The 20594-nt window shown below is 35.2% G+C and overlaps 1 protein-coding gene and 2 long non-coding RNA genes across 3 annotated transcripts; 2 read left to right on the forward strand and 1 right to left on the reverse strand.

The window, feature by feature from the left end:
* The first annotated feature begins 2756 nt into the window (after positions 1-2756).
* On the forward strand, positions 2757-10798 carry LOC122525734 (protein PTHB1). Its single transcript, XM_043648661.1, has 12 exons — positions 2757-3031; positions 3155-3243; positions 4567-4845; positions 5193-5515; positions 5898-6059; positions 6791-6968; positions 7158-7406; positions 7547-7786; positions 7875-8161; positions 8361-8531; positions 9609-9746; positions 10529-10798. The coding sequence occupies exons 1-12, from the start codon at positions 2757-2759 to the stop codon at positions 10754-10756; spliced, it is 2619 nt and encodes an 872-aa protein (XP_043504596.1). The 3' UTR covers positions 10757-10798.
* An 8109-nt stretch (positions 10799-18907) lies between these two features.
* Positions 18908-19574, reverse strand: LOC122525463. Its single transcript, XR_006305792.1, has 2 exons — positions 19484-19574; positions 18908-19355 (listed from the first exon to the last, which is right to left on the reverse strand). It is a non-coding gene; the product is annotated as an uncharacterized LOC122525463 (long non-coding RNA).
* A 65-nt stretch (positions 19575-19639) lies between these two features.
* On the forward strand, positions 19640-20187 carry LOC122525472. Its single transcript, XR_006305801.1, has 2 exons — positions 19640-19715; positions 19970-20187. It is a non-coding gene; the product is annotated as an uncharacterized LOC122525472 (long non-coding RNA).
* The last annotated feature ends 407 nt before the right edge of the window (positions 20188-20594 follow it).

Here is a 20594-nt window from a genome sequence, read left to right on the forward strand (position 1 = left end):
TACTTTACACCTGTGTGTGCGTTTAGGTAGAGTGTTTTGTACATCGTTTCGCGACATTTTTTAATTAATACGTCATTTAATACTGAGAACACTACTTCTACATATCACGTGTGATATGACAAATACGAGTGTTTCTATATTTTTATATTTATATTAAATTTTTCTACTTTTTTTTTGTAATAAAATCGTTTTAATAGTAGAGTTACCGCATTTATTTGTGGAAACTATGATATACTCGTATGTAACTAGTATGCAATATATACTAGTGTATACTTGTATTTTTGCATTAGTCATTTTTGCAATAATTACTAGCCTTGATAGACGATTACAGCATTGGTACGTACTCCCATAAGTTTAGAAAACACGCGTTTGAACTAGGGTGTCGGAGGTGCCCCGGGGCATGCTCTCTAGTTTAGGCTTTTGCACCCTGGTGGTATGTGAGAGAATCGTGGAGTGAGTTGGTGGGTATGTATGTATGTTTGATCTTTTTAAATATTGCCAATATATAGGCAGGTAGCATATTTCTCTGAGTGAATGTGAAAACTTTAATTTTAAGTAGGTAGGATCCAGGATAGGCACTAGGCTTGCTTCCACTCCGGAGTGGAAATTCCGCCTCCTGGTTTATACAGAATTGTTACAAAATTTTTTTTTTCATTCATTCTATTATGCTTGCTTTGTAAATTTTTTTTTGTAACTCTTCTGTAATTTTTATTATGTATCATGAGATTCAAAGGAATTTGCAACGATTTGAAAGATTCATTTCTATTTCGATTCTATCTCGAACGAGATAGAGTCGAACAAATTCGCAAATACTTTGATGAATTTGATACTTAGTTTTAAGTATTATAACTAACACTTCGCACCGTCGCGATTTAGTATTTGAAATATTTGATATAATTCAGTATAAAGAATAAATTGAATGCAAATATTGCAAGAAAATGCATAACATTTATTGCTTTATTTATTTCAATTTTATTTTATTTTTTGACATTAAAAGTGCGACGTGTTATTAGGTCATCGATAATTGTCTGCTTGGACATTCGTTTAATTGTGCTCGTGTATATGTCAATGAACTCTAAGTTTATTGATAGTTCACGAGCTTTACTATTGAACAGAAAATGTAAATTAATTTTTTAATAATTGAGAATTAGAATTGTAACATAATAAAAGTTAATTTGCAAAAAAAGATATGAGATGTCTTATCTTTCTTGCACGTTGAAAATGTCCAATGCAGTTTTCAGGGATGAAGAAAGAAGAGGCTTATGCCGAAGAGGCCCCCACTTAATTGTGGCTGAAGAGGGCAACTACATAGACTATTAAGTTATTTTCAAAGGTTCAACAATAAGTTCGAACTTTTCGAAAATAGCTCTTTAGTCATTTTTTACATTTTATTGTATAATTTTGTTGCTCGTCATTAATTTGTAGTTGTAATTGGAGATGATGGACCATTCCATCTCCTTGGGACACCAAATTCGTGTCTATATCGTCTAAAAGATGCATATGTGTTTAGTGTTAGAGTCAGAAATATTAAAATTTTTGTATTAATAAATTTTAAAGCTTACATAACGTTCGGTAAATATTACAATAATTTCTCTTTTCTTATTTTATCTTTAAAATTTTTTACTGTGATCGTATTTTATTAAATTTGCTCTTTTTCTTTTCTATATAAAGCAATTTAAAAGACTTTCATAATAATTAATAGATATTATTCTTTTTAATAACTTAGTATTTTTACTTTTTCTACTTCTTTATTTTTATTTATTTTATATAAATGTAAAATCACGCGTTTAAAATTAATTTTCATTGCATTGGTTAATAGAGATTTGATAAAAGTAAATAGAGAATTCAATTGAAAAGTGCATCTGCGAATTGGACGATTTATATGTCAGGCTATTTTATCACTTGATTGTATAATTAATATGGTTTTCTTTTTGTTACAGGTGGTCATCGTTGGATTTATCATCTACTCGTTTGGATTTTCGTCTATTTTTAAAATATATGTATAAAGGCATTTCTGAAGGCACACACACATTTTTATACACTAAAAATTAAATATAAATATTAAAAATTTTATTACAATATATAACTATACTATTATACTATCAAAGAATATTGTATTCTTTGATTTATAAATTTTTTGAATTTAAACTATATTAATATATTCAAGTAACACTTTGCCAAGGGGTAACGAGAATTGTCGTTTCTATGCTATTCACATTACCGACGGGATCGAGAATTCTCGTTTTGCGAATAGATGGAGCCTTATTGTACAAATTTTGCAGTTAGCATATTTCGTTTTTGACAAGTTTATCTGTTAACGTTTATTGTTTGTACTATTATGATGATTTAAAATTATGATGATTATAAAAAGAATGATGATAGTTTTAATTTACATAAATTGATCAAATTTGCCACCATAAAAATATCTTATTAGAAAAATTATTTCAGCAAAAATTATCCGTTTGCGAAGTGTTAAAGTACAATTAACATCTATACACATGGTATGACCTATCAGTTTATAGTTTTTATGCTATCAATCGAAATAATCTATAGGTAGAATATTCCTAGGGTGAACGAATCAGATTACAATCGGATAACCAATTACAATCGATGGTGTGTTTTGAAGGTGCGGTATCATAGCAACGTCGTCCGAAATAGTGTAGAATATTAACAAGACAGTTGTTCTCTTTTCGAAGTGATTAAAATTGTATCGAATGTGAGGATATATTGTTAAATTCTTAATAATAATTAAAAAAATGTCGTTGTTTAAAACAAAAGAATGGTGGAGAACGAAATGTGGATCTAACGAAACGTACGATCGATCGAGCTTACTCGTAGTTCCTTTATTTGGCGAGGATAAAAAGGATTGCATTGTCACCGGCAGTCATGAAGGATATTTAAGAATCTACAATTTATCATCTCAATGGGATGATGAAACTAAATCATCAACAGGTTACAAATCAATCGATCTTATGATTGAAACTAAAATAAGCGATTGCATCGTCGACATAAAGGCGGGAAAATTGGTTTCGTGAGTATTAACAATTATAGTTTAACCAATCACGTGACTTATCTCTCTTCGATTTTCTTCGATTAATTCGATAATCGAAATAAGTGATTCTTTATATTTAAAAATATGTATTTATCGTAACAGCGGGTCACAAGATTCTTGTCTGGCGATATTAACATCGAGTAAGCTCATCGTTTACACGGTTACATTGACGAAAGGATCTATCGATCAAGGTTAGTATAGAAAATCAATCGAGTTACGCAAAAATATTCTATTGATTTTCAATGTTTTCTTTCTTTACGTATGCGTATATGCATATGTTTCTTGACATATATTCGTTTAATGGCTGCTTTAAGATCGATAAGGAAATCTTGAGACTTTGTTGGTGTCGAATCGAAAGTTATTTCTGATGGATAATTAATAAAATCTTATGTTAGCTCTCGAAGATTTGCCCGAGGCTATGCTCGTGTATTTCGTAACTGCATTATATGCTGAAAGCGTGCACAGCACAGGTAGCGATCGCATCTTGGACATATGTGTATGTAGACCTATGTATGTTTAAAAACGTATGCGAATATTTTTATATATATTATATACGCGACGTATGTGGGGTATATGGTATGTGTGTAAGTACGCGAATGTATGCTGATATGTATATATATGTGTACTTTGTACTCCGTTATATAGGTTTTACTTGAATTGCCTTAAGGCTGCTTTCACGAGTATGCCTGTAGTAACGTTAAATTCAATGGGCATAGTCATTATTCTACGATAATTCGGCGTAATCGAAGTATAGACTTGGTGTCGTCACTTTCTCGGTTCGTTTAACGCGCCTTTTCAAGATGGCGTCAATGCAGCGGTAGATAGAAATTATTAGCGTTACGATTTATGTAAGTATACTACATAAACTTACTTTTATATATACGTTAACGTTAGTAACTACATATATATACATATACATACACGCATAACGATCGCATTTCATTGATCGTACGATATTGTCATTCCTTCTCTCTTTACCGTCCCTGTTCTCGCGCGTTAAGGTATAACGATCTCGTAAACCGTGCACCCGAAGTACAAATATACACGCAAATGCGGCCGCATGAATCCGCTTGACCCATATACCAGACAGGAATCACGTTTGTTCGTTTTCTCGACTCTTCTGCCGGTTGTTTAGCAAATGCTGAGGAGTAAAATCTCTTACCAAGTATAATATCAAGGAAGAAATCGTTCAATGCATCATGTACATACATATACATATACATATACATATATGATCACTACTTTTCTCATCTTTTTTTTACATACTTCTATGATACTTATATTTGATTAATATTTTATAATATAAATATAAAAAATAATTTATCAATATTTATATATATATAAATACAAATAGTTAGTATTTATAATTATTGTAAGATTTTATTTAAAATATCGATCAGAAAAATGTTGAAAAATATGAACTTAATAAGTAACAGCAGCCATTAATTTGTATCTTTTATTATTGCACTTTATTTTATTGTCTATTTCTACATCACTTTCTCTTTGTTTTCGAGGTGATCAATGCAATCTCGAAATTGCATATGAACACAGGCTACCAAGATTTCCAGCATCTCTTGTAATTGGTCCATTCGGTGGTGTACGTGGCAGAGACTTCCTATGCGTTCAATGCTTGGATGGAACGTTATTCTTTTACGAGCAGGAGGCTTATGCCTTCAGTCAACTTCTGAGGAATCGTCTGTTGCCCGAACCGATCGTTTACATTTCGCGGAACGACGTCTTCGTCACGTCGAATTGCTCGTGGATCCTCGAATGCTACAGGCATGTAATACTTAGTACATGCATACTATACCTATAAGTATTTCTTGCTTACGCTTCCAGGTAGTTCACTTGATGATGACGGGAACCCATTGTCTCTGTCTTTTTCTCTTTCTCTTATGTACTTTTTAAATTCAAGTATACTTCACACTCGAGTCTATACTTGGAATTCATCTTTTTCACCATAGTTTTATTCAACAAAATTGTTAAAAAATGATTCTCAAATGAAATTCCTCGAAAGAAAATATTTTCTTATCTAAATTATAAATATTTGTACACATCTTGTAATCGTTTAGATTTTTATTTTGTTTTGATATTTTACTTGGTAATTAATTAATAATTAAATTTAGGTATCAAAACATAGCAGAGTTCGGAAGAAACCAAAAGCAGGAAGAAACGAATAACGAAACAGCAATGAAATCTTTGGAACCAGAATGGAGTTACAACATAGGAGAAGCTGTAGTTGATATCGGTGTTGTTACCTTGAGTAGTTTCGAGATCGGGATCGTCGTACTCGGGGAGAAAAATCTCTTCTGCTTCAAGGATACCGGTGCTTCGTTAAAGTACACAAAAAGGCTTGACTACAAAGCACTATGTTTTCACGCTTACGTCATTGGTAATCATAATTTTCATAAGAAAGATAAAAGTGAAAGAGAAAAAGAAAGAAAGAAAGAAAGAAAAAAAAAAAAATAACCGGAACGTCTCAACTTAGAAAAAATATGTAAATTCGTTAAAGTTATTCGTCATTTTTCAAACGTGTAATTTCAATGAGATTCTTCATTGCGCGAGTTAACAAAAAGAAAAAAAGAATTATACTCACATACGGGCTCCTCTACAAGGTGTAACAAAAATCTACAAAGATAATTTATTATTATTATAATAACTCAAGAAAATTAATTTCCATCCGCATACCAATGTTGATATCATCTAATTTCTTCTTTAATTTTTTTTCCAATGCAACTCATTTGTTAAGTTTACATGGGGTATTTTGATTGCACCCTGTAGAAATGATTAAAAGCGCGTATCGGTGTAAAGTAAGTAAATACCGAGGATACTTTAAACAAAAAAGAAAAAAATATTTTCTTTCATGCTTATCTTAGAACCGGATGGCAAACTGATGGTGTGCGTAATTGCCGATACAAGCACCTTGATGATTTACGAGGGTACTACTCTGAAGTGGTCGGCTCAGCTACCGTTCGTTCCGGTCGCTGTAACTAGAGCACATTTTCAGGTAAAATCGTTGCATTTTATATGTTACGTCGGTATCGTCTACTTAACGTAACAACGTAACGCGATTCCTGAACTGTCGATATCAGTGTTAGCATCATTTTTACATTAACCTTTGAAAGGATCATTAATCTTTTCGTTTACGAAGAAAGAGATATTGGTCTATAAACAGGAACGAAGAAAAAAAGAAATATTTAAAGTAAACCGGTAGGAGGGGTTTGGGGGTATGAGGAAAAAAACAGAAAAGGAAAAAGAAAAAGGGGCGGGAGGGGGAGGGGCTGAAGAAGGAAAACACAACAAAAGATAGGAAGAGGCAGGAGGAGTTGTACTGCGAAGGACGAGAAGCCGGTAATTATCGTCCTGCCTGTTCTTTTATCTTATCGCTATGCGCAGCAGTGTCCAGCAAGGTTGCCATTGTTGTCTTTCCGGAGGACAGAGAGTGCAAACTGTTGCTTAATTGCTTTAATACCGAGAACTGATTCGATAATCAAACATATTTTATCACCCTTGTACAAAAACTATGTATATTCTCAAAAATTAATCGAGTCAAATGAATGCAAAAAAAGAAGAGAAGAGAAGAGAAGAAAAAAAAAGATAAAATTGAAAGTAGTTTCTTCCTTGAATATTTTGCACAAATTTCGAAGAGGAGTGTGTGCATTGGTAGAGAATTCAATCTCGATTAAAGCTTACATGGGTGGGATGAGAGAGGAGTTGCAATGAAATTGTATTTTTCAGTACCTGGACGGTTTAATCGTTATACTCTCGGAGGAAGGACAATTGGAAGCCTGTTATTTAGGTTCGGAACCTTCTCTGTTCGTAGCACCGGCTGTTCATCGACGTGGTTTTGATTATGTTGCCGCCGAAGAGGAATTATTAGAACTTCGTAGGAAATTAAAGGAGATGAAAGTTTCTGGTAAAAATGATTATTTCTCTTTAATATAAATAGAATATATTTTATAGCATTGAATAAATAATCGACATTTATAAATCGTTAAAATATTTATATAAAAAAATCATCTACCGATCTCGAGAGTATCGCATAGCATATAAAATTATTTTTATGATTCGCTTTAATCTTATTTGAGTATCTCGTTGTGCACAGGAGAACAACTTGCGGTCACACCTGTAACGGATATGGAACTGCTCGTTAATGTCAACATTTCACCCGATCTGGAGCCTTGTCCTTTCGTCGATAAAGAATCGAAAGAGGATCAAGAGATACGACAAGTGTCTATGTGCAGGGCAACCATAGAATTGTCCTCTTACACAACTCTTTACGGTGTGCAAGTTTGCATCGACGTGTCGAAACCATTCGTCTCTACGATCACTTATCGCGTCGTTCAAAATCTCTGTGAGTATATCGTTGAAAACTCTACGAATGCGATCTTTGTAATTTTAACTGGAGTTTTTTTTCTTTTTTTTTTTCAAGAATCCATCTTTATGTATATGTATTTTTCTTTTTTTTCTTTTTTCTTTTCTTTTTTTTTTCAGGCGACAAACACATTATTCAAACGTTGATTTATCCGAATGGTAATTTACCGATTATGTCATCCGATGTTAAAATCACAGCGACGTACGAGAACGATCGTGGGAATCTTCGAATAATGCAAAAGACAACGGAATTGCCCTTAAAGTTAATGTTGAAAGCTTGCCCCCCTGAAAACACTTCGACCTTCACGGTTACCATAAAGTGCAACGAATCTCTTATCAGTTTCAATCAACTTTTTCCGGGTAATTCATTCATGTTAATCGTCTAAGTTTCGTAACGACATGGTCGAAAAAATATTACGTCTAAACCAATTATCATATCTTCCTGAAGAATTTACCGGAGACCACCTTAGAAGGCAGAATTGGAATACGTTAGGTCTGCAGCATATCCAAACTGGGCACGTGGTGACAATCGTTTCCGGTAGTACAAGCAACCGATATCGAGTGCAGTCGAACGACGGTCTATCGATGTCCTTGGTGGTACAGCAGCTGGTTAACAGGCTCAAGGACAAGTCGGCAGGAAGGCTCGCAGCATCCATAAGCCAGCATCACGTGCAACTGGTGCACGTGCAGATGGAACTTCACTTTCTATGTCGGCAGGAAGTTGATCGAATAAACGTACGTCGTTTTCATTTGATAAGCTAATGTTTTATCATATCGTTTCAATGATCTCATCTCTTGGCTTTACGCGATAACGATTATTTTTTTTTCTTTTTATTTATAGAACAAATGTTATCTAACAAACATAATTATTTGATTATCGTGTAATTATATCTGTGTACAAGTTTTGTTCTTTTCTTTTTTCTTGGGAATGTAGACCGAATTAGGTTTGCTGATGACCCAGTTGAGAAATATCGAGAAAAGAATGTTAAGAACTGCGAGGGAGAGGAATGGCCGATCTTTAAACGCTGCAGGATTATCCTTCCTTTTAAACTCGACATACAATGCAATCTCCGGACTCCTTGATGATCTTGCGGCAGCACAAATGGTACATTTTTACATATCTTCATTTATCTTTCATCCTTTCAAAAAATCTGAAATTCTTTCAAAAAATCTGAAATCCTTTCAAAAAATCTGAAATCCTTTTCAATCGTTTAAAATTAGATCAATTCTACAAAATAGTGAATGTACAAATATCGAATTGATCGTTCTTGACCTGAACTCGTTTTAAGCTTTTCATCCTATACAATAGCTTGCATACTAAACGACCTTCGTATTCTGAGAACATTTCTTTGTCTACTTCTCTCCCTCTCTCTGTCTCTCTCTCTCTCTCTCCTTCTCAGACCATCCCGAATCCCAAACATTCCAATGGCAAAAGAAGCGGATTCATTTAACAATATCCAGCACTTTAGAGGGAGGTCGTTAAGACTTTCGTTATCTGCATATCTTTCGATCTTACCTGAAGCCGATATCGCGGGTGCACGAATCGAGCGGTAATTGCCTACTATAGTGAATACCATTGGTACTTATTTACCCAAGTGCTTCGGTGTATACTGCAGTAAGAGCAATCGAACAATCTACTTCGTGCTGCACGTAGGAGCTCCGTTGTAAAGATTCGAGAAGAGATTCAATATCTATCCGGAGAGGATCCATGTACTTACATATAATTTCACCTCTCTTAACTTTCTCTGTCGAAAGAGAAAAATTAAGGAGTGAGAGAAAGAGAAAGAAGGAGAGAGAGAGAGAAAAAGGAAAACGTTTTTAGTTCGGTGTTATTGCTACTGCTTCTTAGAAAATTAAATGAAATAATATGACGCATATAATACGTCTATTTTTTATTAATACTCATATTTAAGATGACACATATTTCTTAACCCTTTTTTTCTTGTTTTCTTTTTTTCTTTTTTCCTCCTTCTCGTTTAATAGCGCTGACTAACATTTTATTAATAGATGACTGACCAATCGAATTTTTCTATCATTAAGATTCTGATAAACTCCTATAAATCTAACGAGTCCATCGGTGAGAAGGAGGTAGGGGTAAAGAAGGGGTTGGGGTAGGCAAAAAAAAAGGTATCCTATGATTGCAGTGGATTATGACAGCGTGTGTGTTATCCGGATGTTGCAGAAACGAGAGCATGCCAGGCATGGTTTGCACTGCGCGCTGAGGTTGCTGCTCCTGCTCTTGCGGCTTAACGTAAATAACGATAAGTATACGATTCTGGAGTCGGCGATCGGATTCGAAGCACAGCTGCGTGACGAAGTTGTAAGTGTATACTGATATGTATATACGTATACATACTCGTATTAAGATATATATATATATGTATATAGATTACAGTACTTCCAAAAAGTATGTTTATACTGTTGGAAATGAAATCACTATTTTATCATCATAAAAATATTATACTACTTGAATTTTTTATTTATTACTTTACGATAGGCAGTTTATTTTATAGTAAGTTATGTACTTAACTAGTCGTAGATATACTTTTTATTTAATTATATTGTCGAGATACGCGTATACGTATAGATTACACACAGGAATCGTATATATATGTGTTTATACTAGGAGCCATACCCAGATGTTCATTCAGAGCAAAGTATCTAAACATAAAAATGATTTTATTGTTAAAAAGTTCAAGCACAATTAGCGATTAGTTGATAATAATATATCAGCGTTATATTGTTGTTATACATATGTAGTAACGTATGTAGGTAGTACCTGATCTCGTACGCTCGTTCTTAATCTCACTTGTAAGCTCTTGGACATTCTCCGGCTTCGTACGTGTTATCGCATACAATGTCGAACGATAAGTTAGAGGAAAAGGTGCCGCTTCTCTATAAGTGTAAACACTTATGGCCAATATAAATATTTGATGTGTATTCGTTGTTCTATATCGTCGCGAGTTTACATTATCAATTATCCGGAATTTAATTGTAACATTTTTTGCCACTGATTTTCTTTCCAATCTACGATAATCGTTTTTCTTTTAAACGATTGATATTATTTCTTTTTTTTCTCTTTTTTTTTTTTTATAATTATAGAATTGGGAAGAAGTTGCGGACGCTGGGCTAGCTGCTTTCTTAAGATTTATCTCGAAGAAACCGGCCAACTCGGAGAGCAAATCTTTAGCTTGGAACAAATTTACTTCAATGAAAGATATAGCAAAGTTAAAGAAACGTTTGACACATGCTGTGGAACGACTGGATGTTTGTAAAGAGTCCGGTATTGATGAGAATGAGACCGAGAACGGTAATATTAATTTCTCTTAATCACAAATCACCGAATCTCGGCTAAACTTTAAGATAGAAAAAGAAAAGGAAAAAGAAACAAAAAAAAAAAAGAGAAAAAATGTTAGAAGAAAAGTAAGTACCAAGATAAAAAAGGAAAAAAGGAAAAAAAAGATAGAAAAACGGTAATGAGATAAAATTAAATAAAAAGAAAAGGAAAAAAAGAAAAAAAAATCATAATGAAAAGAAATTACAAAGAAATAAAAATAAGAAAAAATTAGTATGCACGGTTAAAGTGCATGTACCATACGTTCGCGTTGATAATGTCAAGTTTTTATTAAGACGATTTCACGGAAGCAATAAAAAAACATTGATTCCATTGCTCACTCTGACACATCGTCTCGCGTATGATTGTACAAGAAGAAGCACATACCAGCGAAGTCATATGCACCGCTATGAGCTAGCTCTCATGTATATATATATATACGAGTATATCACATCCAGGTACGGAGTGCAAACAGCAAAGAGAGACAGACAGAGAGAGACAGTGAGAGGTGGAGGTGGAGGAGGTTGGGAAGAAGGGGACACGTGTGTGCATTTACGTAAGTACACCTATCTCGTTGGGCCGATAATTTTATTCCACTGGTCCGCGCGCGTTGAATCGAAATAGCGAAGTCAATTGCATAGCTTGTAATCGCTGCGGAATGATTCACTCTGGCGCCATGATTCTGCTTTTTCGAGGTTAATTAATAGGAAGAATGTCCGTGGCAAAGCATGCGTTTAAGTCGTCGAGAGCAATAACAGTATGCGCTTTGTTCGATCATTTTCAAACGATCCTTACGACCATTCGATCTCCCTTGTATATATGTGTCTCTTGTATAATATGAATAATGTATGCAAAATGGCGTGTAAAATACGTTTAGGATTTAAAATGGTAAGGCCCCTATGGCGATTTGAAAAAGTCCAACTAATAGTATCTTTTCAGAACTGTCAGCACAACTCAAGACGTAGGAGAGCCAGCCCAGAATTATCTCCATAATGATCTTCGAGATCACCGAGATCACGCGAATCTGGCCAAGAAAATCTATCGATGGAAAAATTCAAATCTACCCGATTTGAGTATAGTGTAGTACATAGTGCGTACTTGTAATATTATAGTACGCTTATATACTCTTCGATAATGTCCTATATGTTACTCTAGGTAAGTTGTAATAATATTCGTATTATTATAATTTTACTTTTCATCTTATTTACTTTCTTTCTTTCATTCTACATCGAAATTACGTAAAAACGATCTACGCGAATTTAGTTTGAAAAGAGTAAACGTGTCGTATATATCTACTTGTAATATTGCTACTCTCTATTATATCATACTTAACATTTTCTATACCTTTCGGATTATGGAAATGTGTAAGAGGGAAGTTTATAAAATTAAATTTAATAATCTCTCCAAGACTAATTTACTTTTATGATATACATGAAATATATATATTATAAATGTTCTAAGATAACGGATATATATAGATACGACTATTCTTTGATAGATGATCGTCACCACCGATCGCAAAAGTTTATAATCTAGACGATGTTTTTCTTATCCACGTTGGATTAACGAGATCACGTAAGAGGGAGAATAAATTATTTCGAAGAAAAATTCTGGTCTCTCTCTCTCTCTCTTTCTCTCTCTCTCTCTAACAGTAGTAGCTGGCTACTCTTCTAACATCTTTCGCAAGCCGATAAGTCGTAAGAACGTTTTTCTTCGAGGATGTTTCGCGGAATGGCTGCTGAACGACGTCGGAAGCGACGGGTTTAGAGAAAAGGCCGCATCCTCGATGCGGACATCTCCGGTGACAAATGGACACGCGAATCATTCTCTATCTTTCTCTATTTCTCTCTCTTTTTATTTATCTCATTCTTTTTTCTTGGCATCCGTTTCTTATCCATACACTTGACTCCCTCCTTTGATCTTCCCTCCTGCCGGCCCATTTACGTTTCACCTCTTCTTTCACAGTCCCACTAAAGAGGATGATAGGATTACGTGGAAACTCTGGTCTGAGTCCTCGATCGAGCTTCCCGGAAGAACGGACCTTCATTGGCACAGGGATGACTGTTTCCTGCCTGCTCACTTGCTTGCTTGCTTGCTTACTTACATACTTGACTGCGATCCTTCTCGTCCTCTTCTAAGCAACATCAGCAAAAGCATCATCATCATCATCATCATCATCATCATCATCATCATCATCAACAACCACCACCACCACCACGTGAGATAGAACGCTTGGAATTAGAATTCTTTTCTTATCCTACTCCTACCACCGAGATTATTCCTATGTGTTGCACCGTGCACTGGTAAGCTTATGTTCAATCGAGTAGACCTGATATAAAACGAAGGAGAAAGAGAGAGAGAGAGAGAGAGAGAACGGACGGCGTTTTTAAAGGCAAGCGGATATGTCCGAGAGAAAAACTGGTTCTAAAGCAAGATGCATATAATATACTGCGTCCGCGGGACGCGTAGGACGAATTACGGAGTTCGATATGGCGTTACGGTGAAAGGCCGGCCGATCATCCTGTTGCTTAAACTTTTTTATTTTTTTTTTCTTTTTTTTTTTTTTTTTTTTAATTTTTTTTTTTCCTGTAACATCGTCCAAGGTATTTAGAGGGAGACGACTGCAGGTGTAGCTCCTTTTTAGAGAATCATTATTATTATTATTATTATTATAACTTATAATTAGGGTCGGCATTATATGGAGGGTTATAAAGGGATCTCTTTTATAAAAGAAAAATTAAAGGAAGTTTAAGAAATGCATGTAATATAATTTTATGAATGGAACACAGTTACGCGTTCTAATTTTTCTTATCTTCGTTAAATGGCTTATTTTTTTTTAAACATTTTGTGGCACCTCTCTTCTATGGAGATTAGGCAAATGCGATAAAAGTATAACGATAGAGAAATTCTAATTAGTAAACAAAATTGATAAGGAAGGAACTCCTGCGTCCTGTATTGAGGAAAGGAATACACGATTTGAATTAAAGTTAAACAACAGCGTTAAACGACGATACCGGGAGACCGCAACGTGCCTGTTGTTACCGGAAGTGTCCTCAAGATTGCATGAAAAAAATTAGAACGGCAGAAAATTATATTATCGACCGCCCTACGTCATAAATACGATTGGCGAAACGTTTATTTCGCGATAATAACTGTTGGCACAGTTAACTGTATCTGTTTCAACCATCGGACTAACGCAATTATTATTATTATTATTATTATTATTATTATTATTATTATTATTATTATTATTATTTTCAATTTCATTTTTCTATAATATTATAGACAGGATGAAATAATATCGAGAATAGAATAGTATCGTCGTTAGAAAAGAAGAAAATGTATCATTTTGATTCTTCATAATACAGGTTTTTTTATTTCTATGAACTACTCACCACTTCGATATTTCTTTTGAAAATGAGACCACCCCGATGGATTTTCAATCCTTCGGACCACCTTTGGGGAAATGGTTTTCAGAGAGATGCCAGCGTGAGAACGAAGATTTTAGGAGATAAGAAAAAAAATAAAAGGATAGAGTTGGAGGTAGGAAGAAAGGATGAAAGAAGGTTGGAATAACCGAAAGTTTAGGTCGTCCTGTTCAAAAGGACGTTTCATCCTTCGGTAATTGATGGCTTTTGACCAATTACCTCATCTTCGGTGCACTCACCATAACCATCGAGATTTTCTGGATCTACCGTGGAATTTGTACGATCCCATGGGGGATCTTACTAACTATAATGTATTTTTTTTGTTTTGTTTTTACTTGCTATCCATTAACTACTTCGTTTCACGTTGATATTACTAAAATATTGCTTGTGAAATTTATGTTAATGAATTTTTTCCTATGAGAGCTTCTTTCAACTTCTTAATACGAGAATAAAATATGGATATATAATTCGTTTTCGACGATCAAGATATCTAAAGAAAGAAAGATCGTAGATTAAATATTTTTACAAGTATCCCATGGTGCGTTTATAATAGGAGGATTTATGTGTACGTTGATATCGGAAAAAGAAAAATCGTGTAGTAGGAAAAGATTTAAGGGTGTCTCGTAAATCATAGATAAGTGGGCTGACAGAAAAAAATATTATTTACATTGGTCACGCGTACTTTAAAATTAATTCGACTTATTATGTTGGTTTTATTTTTTTTTTATTTTTTTTTTGAACAAAAATTGTTTGATTTCTTCGAACAGGCTTTTCTCGTAGATCTTTCCGTGATTAATATAAAGATAAAAGAAACTCTCTCTCTCTCTCTCTCTCTCTCTTTTACTGATGTATTTCTTTCGCAACTATAGTAAAATCGATAAGACTGTAACATCATAGAGATGATACATTAGTAGAAACATCTTGTAAAAATGTGTTTGAAGTACTCGAGAAAATTAGAGAAAGCTTTGGTACGAGCAAGTATGAATTGCCGTTTATATATGCACGCATGTACATAAGCGAGGATAGAAGAAGGAGTATCTGTTATGTGAGGTCGAAATAAGAAGTGGCTCTTACGCGGCAGATATCAAAGAAACAGCAGATATAGTGATGATGAAGTGGAATTTTCATTTAGTACGGTCATCGTTCTATTTCGAATTTCCTTCTTCTTCTTCGATTACTTGCTAACAACAGCACCTAAGTTTTGACGTTTATGATCTATCGATGGACTTGAAATTCCTCACGAGAGATATCAACAATATGGTATTGCATTGATAGCACATATACACTCCGTTAAATGTGATGTATTATATCGTTGATAGGATAATGATCATTTATTAGTTTGAGATTTTCAAGGTGGTGATCCATCACATATACAACACATATATATATATACATACGTACATATACACGAGTAGATATATAGGAATGAAGATTTACATGATAGGAATTGTAGGAAGATGGTATATCGGAATAAAATATTCAATTTCTTATCAAATCGAGCCAATTATCCGGAAACCGAAGGTTTACCACGATCGAACGTGTTCTTTTCCAACGACGAGAACGTCTCTTCGTATACATTATACATATCTACTTACTTACTTACTTACTTGCTTGCTTGCTTGCTTGCTTGCTAGCTTGCTAGCTTGCCGCGAAGAAACAGCAAGATGTCGGTTGAGGAAGAAGAGAAAATAAATTAGGGGCGAAAGGTGGAACACTCTGGTTCTTCGAGTAAGCATACACATAAGTGCGCAGAAAAATAAAATACCTAGAATAATAAAATAAGCTTTAACCAGGTTATATCTAGTAAATTAACTAGCTAGCTAAAACTTATGGCTTTTGTATATTTAGGCGAATTTAATAGAACGTACCGCAACGACACATCTATTCGGTTCATATCGTTCAACGATAAATTTCATGGTCGTATAATAAAATAAAGAAGGAATAGGATGTTTGTGTATGTATGTGTGCGTGTGTGTTTGTGAGAGAGAGAGAGAGAGAGAGAGTGATGAGACAAACTATCTCTCATATAATATATATATAATATAATATATATAATTACGGAAGCTCTTTAAATAATCTACGAAGTGGGTCCATGTGTATACATGAATGAAATAGAAAGAGGGAAAGAGAGAAGGAAAGTTATAGGCCAACGAATATTCGGTTGGAACGCGTAATAAGCGATAGCGGGTCTTCGAAGAAATTCCGGCTAAACATTTACACTGTTCAGTGTTAAACCACGTCAGTTTATTTTCATCATTCGAAAGAAACTCGTAAGCTGTCCGCTTGCGACGTTTACATCCCTGACAAGTAATGTGCGTCTAAGCACACGTACACGCGGTTTCTCTTACACTACGTATGATGATATCTTTTAATAACAATCCCCACACTTTTTTTTTTTTTATTTCCGTGAATATCTTTTTCCGCTTTTTCTACAAAAAATAAGATAATATTATTTCTACGAAAAAAATATCAAGATTATTTTTAATCAATCGAACGAAATTCTGTAGAAGTCTAATAATCTTTTAAATAATTTCGTAGAGCAATCGCGAGGGGGTCGTCGGTAATATTTTTTTTCCGCGTAACTCGCGTTCCCCGTATTAAAATAATTAATTATTTGTTATTTTGTTGTAATTTGTTTTTTAAAGAATCGTTGATACGAATCGTAGTATTGTTCCTATCGGTGATCGTGATCACGAGGCGTGGACGAAAATCGATATTAAAATACGAGAATCGAATATTAACTCGATACGATACTTCACGCTCGGAAAAATAGATGCCGAATGCACGCAAAGGTATAGTAGATATCTAGATTATTATTATTCTAGATTCTTGTTGAAAGCGGATTCGCGTTTTGATCCGCGGTATCGCGTAATTCACTATACATACATACATGCATACATAGATAAACACATACCCACGTTATATACATAATGCAACACGGGGTAGTAAGTAAAGTAAAGTAAAGTAAAATAAAGTAAGTAAGTAAATAAAATAAGTAAATGCATACGCATAAATAAATACATTAATACAATTATAGTCAACGAGTAGACTACGTAGTTTTTTATTTTTTTTTATATTTCCATATCGTCATCATAATCTCTATTTTCTATAATATTTCCAATACATTTTTGTTGTCCTGTTTAACGATCACTTTTAGATTAGATTTAGTCGATGATTTCCTTCATTCTGCATGGAAAACTTACCGTGTCTCCGCGAGTCTGACATTCTTATTAAAGTGAATCACTTCCGCTTACACCGACGACGCTCGTTTATCTCGTCGTCTCGTTTTTTTTTTATTTTATTTTTTTTTTTTTTTTTCATTTTAAAAGACGACTCAACGAGAAAGAGAGAGAGAGAGAGAGAAAGAAAGAGAGAAAGAAAGAAAGATAGAAAGATAGATAAAATAAGAGATATAATATACGAGCGAGAAATGTCTCGTTACTTCCTACGCCGTAACCATAATTGGTCATTGTCTTGCGATCGACAAGGATGAGACAAGAAACGCGTCTTTGAGGAAAATCTTTTATCTTATGAAGAATAAGATGAAGGAGAAAGAATAAGAATAAGAATAAGAATAAGAATAAAAAGGAAGAGGAGGAGGAGGAGAAGCAGAAGAAGAAGAAAAAAAGGCGGGACTTTCGAACGTGCCGAGAGGATCGTGAAATTCCTCTTTTCTCTCTTTCTTTCTTTTTTTTTTTCTCTTTCTGTCTCTCTCTCTCTTTCTATCAACGACGGCGCGAAAGAGGCGGAGGACGCGCATGGAATCCAAACGACCTTGCGCCCGTTACACGAAAAGAAAGCAAAAGGAAAGGGCACGAGGCTGTACTCTCCTCCTTCTTCTTCTCCTCCTCCTCCTACTCCTCCTTCTTCTTCTTCTTCTTCTCGATACATCGACCCCCTCGTAACCTCTTTACAACTATACGAATATCCGTTTAACGTAATCACGTGCGATAGATAGACCCAAGCTTACTTATGTGTATATATATATAAATATTCTTATCCTCGTGGATTTCTCATTATATATACATTAGGAGTTAGTTTGCACATAAGTTAAGTATATAAGCTAAACATATGTCGTTTTTTACGAGTTCTCAACGGACGAAAGCAACGAGCGCGGATTGTTTAAATTGAAATTTATTTAAAAATAAAAGCTTAGATATTGATATTAGATGATTAATATGTAATATTAATTGCGCGGTGATATTCGAAACTTTGATACTCTAATGGGAGTTCACTTCTCTCTCTCTCTCTTTCTCTTTCTTTATATCTGTCTCTGTCTCTGTTTCCGTTTCTCTCTCTCTCCCTCTCTCTCTCTCTCTTTCTTTGCGGTTCATACATAAGTTGTAAAAGATGCATAGAGATAACCGGCAGCGCGAACTTTCTATTAATACCGTGTTAGTTCTACAGTGTAACTATCGAAGCAACAAGGTCGTCACGGTTTAATTGAGTGAACGCGCTTGCATCTCGCATCTCGTGGCATGAACTTGAGATATATGCGATCGATCGGTATCGCGCTCCTAGATAGCAACTCGATCTCTCAACTTCTCTATTTATATGTATATATATATATATATATGTGTGTAATATTTGTGTAATACTCGCACACACACACACACACAGACACATTACACATATACCTATGCATAAATAGAAAAGTGAAAGAAAGAGAAACTTAACATTTATCTTACTCAAACATTTCAAAGAATTCGACACTTAAGATTTCGTAATGTAGTCTAGTGCATTTATTGTATGAATTAAAATGAAATCTCTTTAATTGTTCTGTTTACGTGTTTTTGTAGGTGTCGCATCTTGTTGAACGAATGCAACAGCGGAGCACTACGTCGTTTCACGTCCATCCTCATCCTCCTCATTCTCCTCGTCCAAGTCGTCGTTGGGCACCTCCTCCTCCTCCTCCTCCTCCTCCTGCTCCTTCTCCTCTTCTGTACATAGCATATAATAAAGTTTTTCTTCATCTACATAGCTTCAAGCTGCAACAGCAACAGCAGCAACAGCAGCAGCAGCAGCTATGCCGTCCGTGGAGGAGAGCGCCGGGACTTGCTTTACCTCTTCCTCCTCCTCCTCCTCCTTCTTCTCCTCCTCCTCCTCCTCCTCTGCGCTTGGATCAGCCCCACTCCGAATGTAAAAGCACCACTAAGATCGCCTGGAACTACTTGTCGTTTGCGGTGGAACCAAATGGAACGAAACGGAACAGAAAAGAACAGAAGAGAATAGATCAGAATAGAACAGAACATAACAGAACATAACAGAACAGAAAAGAACGGAACGATACGGTACGGTATGGAACGGAACAGGAACGGAACTTTAAACGCAGCTGCTCACGTAGCTGACGGGGAATCGTTTGACTTACTACTGCTCTTTGCCCCGGTCTCTCGCTTTATGTTTTCATTATTTATCTTCTTCTTCTTCTTCTTTTCATAATTTTCTAGTTCTCTCAATCACGAAGAAATTAGTAAGAGAAGGGGATGAGAGTTTAGATGGCCCTTCGTTTTTTACTTTGTTCCTATAGGTGAGTTAGAATTTGTGTCGCGCGGGAATCGCCATTTTGGTGTGCGATCGTCTTTTGTTTGATTTTCAAATAAGTGCGGCCCGTTTTAAAATATCGAAACAACCGCGTATAATCGGCAAGATTTATTATTATAAGTCATCGGATTGTCGTCCAATCATTTCTTTAATATATACATTATTAATAACAATAAATAATTATTCATGTTCAATTAAATATGACTTTGTCGTACTAATTCATTTTTATCCTCCCAACAGAGTCAAGTTAACAACAATTAGCAAAGAGAGCAGTAGATTCCTGTACCAGATTGCTTGCTTGCTTGTTGGTTGCCTCTACTGTTAACCACCCACGATCGCTGAAAACAAAACGCTAACGAGCATCACAACTCGGAAACGGAGAGCTGGGAGAAGAAGCAAAACGGAAGGGAGAAGCACCTGTTGCTTGCGCCTTCGTTTCTAGGAAAAAGACTCTTTCGGTTTGCTCTTCCTCTTCTTCTTCTTCTTCTTCTTCTACACCGTCGTCTTCTTCTTCTTCGTCCTGTTCTTCTTCTTGTCTTCCCTTTGTGCCGCAAGCTTGGTAAAAGAGACGCGGAGGAACGCGTCTTCGGTAGCAAGCGGACTCGCTCGTTCCTTCTCTCAGCCGCGAGTTATCCGGTAAACTTGCGTTGGAGGGGTGCAGGAGGGCAAGGGGTCGAAGCCTTCCGCCTCTCCCTTCTACTTCTCGGCCTTCCTCGGTCTCTCCCAGGCTCTCTCTTTCTTCTCTCTCTCTCTCTCTCCCTTTTTTATTCTTTCTCTATCACTCTCTTTCTCAACATGTTTCAGTCATTCCGTCCCTGTTTCTCTCATTAATTTTCTGTTTCTCTCTCTCTCCCCTTTCCTCATT

Source organism: Polistes fuscatus, unplaced genomic scaffold (assembly GCF_010416935.1).
Source record: "Polistes fuscatus isolate 324 unplaced genomic scaffold, CU_Pfus_HIC Scaffold9, whole genome shotgun sequence".
In the NCBI taxonomy this organism is placed as follows: domain Eukaryota; kingdom Metazoa; phylum Arthropoda; class Insecta; order Hymenoptera; family Vespidae; genus Polistes; species Polistes fuscatus.